At 32.4% G+C, this 1474-nt stretch overlaps 1 protein-coding gene across 1 annotated transcript in view; it reads right to left on the bottom strand.

Annotated features, from left to right (window-relative positions):
- Positions 1–1474, bottom strand: part of HELZ (helicase with zinc finger) — a 138480-nt gene that overhangs the window by 82686 nt on the left and 54320 nt on the right. Inside the window, exon 13 of the mRNA XM_004693451.2 lies at positions 904–1171. Coding sequence (XP_004693508.1) covers positions 904–1171 — 268 coding nt within the window. The remainder of the gene's footprint in view (positions 1–903; positions 1172–1474) is intronic.

Here is a 1474-nt window from a genome sequence, read left to right as displayed (position 1 = left end):
GCTCTGACTTTGCAATTTTAGATGTATTTAATTTGAAATCAGACACGGTCCAAAAATTAGACTTTAAAATAAGCTATAAACATAATAGAGTAACATGAGGTATGTTTAAATTTTCACTTTTCCTTTTCTGAACATAACATTTTTAATGAGCATTCAGCATGTATTAATAATATTAATGGTAAGGTACCAAAATAAGGCAACGTAGGAAAGAAAAATATATTGGCCAGGCTTTCTTTCAAGAAAAAAGTACTTGTAAATATGTGTTCATATCCCATAATAACTTTAGATAAAATTGTTCCCATTTTAACTAAGAAAATAGCACACTCTTACCAAATGTAACAATTATTTTATTAATATCTTCATTTACTCAAGCCTTCATTTCTAAGATTATTGTCCCTACAATGATTCTGAAATAAACCTTTGATTTATACACTTGGTCTTAACCTGTGAATGTGGAAAAATGTAAACTATGTTAAAGCATTATTTTATTATCATCTATAACAGCTATATTTTATTATCATCAAAAAAATTTCCTGGTGATTTAAATCATTTCATTCTTAAAATTACATTTCAAAACATGTGGTCTCTTTCAGTTTTCATACATTTATTCAACAAATAATCACTGAGTACTTCAGTGCCATTCACAGAAACTTCCCAAAAAAGCAGGGAGCACATGTTTCCACTTGAAGCATATGACAGAGTCTTGTGGAAATGAGGTACAGACTAGACACAGGGCAAACCAAAATGAGCAAGCCACCCTCTTGCCACCATAGCAGCTCATGAACAGCTATGGGGTAACCACCATTTTTCTGCCTCTTTCACTTAGTTATATCCCCATTTTAAAAGTAAGAAACACCATCTCAAGGAGAGATTATGAAAACAAGGGTTTCTAAAAGAACTTACTTGCTCACTTCTTTATACTGGGCTATCTCCTCAATATAAAGAAGGTCATGCAGCCGTGACTGATAGTTGCTCTTGGTCAATGATTTGTCTAAAACAGACTGGGTAAATAGCTGGTCAGCAGAGAGAGGAATTTGGTATCTGATAAGAAGGCTCTTCTCCAAATCAGTAGTTTCATTAGGTTCAAAATCTATAATAGTCTTAGAAGAAGAATCCCAACGCTTAGCTGTGGTTACTAGCTGTTGTTTTGCATGCATCAGGTATTCAAGATCTAAATGGAAACAAAAAACACATTTATAAAGGAACACGGCATTAAAATTCTAAATTAACATGTTTATGTATGCTTTGCTAACAGAATTTTACATGCAGAGTTAATGTTCTTAAAACAAAACAAAAACCTATTTGACAGTATTTTCCTCACATCAAAAACATTTCTCTGTCTAGCTTAACAAAATAATGTAAGTGAATCCATGTAAAAACCATCAGGCTAGGTCATGCCAGAACACTATTAACATTTAAAAGTACAGCTAACATTTCGAATTCAATTCCTCAGTCAAGAGAAATCTGATCTGCA

This window comes from Condylura cristata, unplaced genomic scaffold (genome assembly GCF_000260355.1).
Source record: "Condylura cristata isolate star-nosed mole 26May11 unplaced genomic scaffold, ConCri1.0 scaffold00038, whole genome shotgun sequence".
Taxonomy (NCBI): Eukaryota; Metazoa; Chordata; class Mammalia; order Eulipotyphla; family Talpidae; genus Condylura; species Condylura cristata.
The sequence above is the reverse complement of the archived record's forward strand: the minus strand, read 5'-3'. Positions and strand labels throughout refer to the sequence as shown.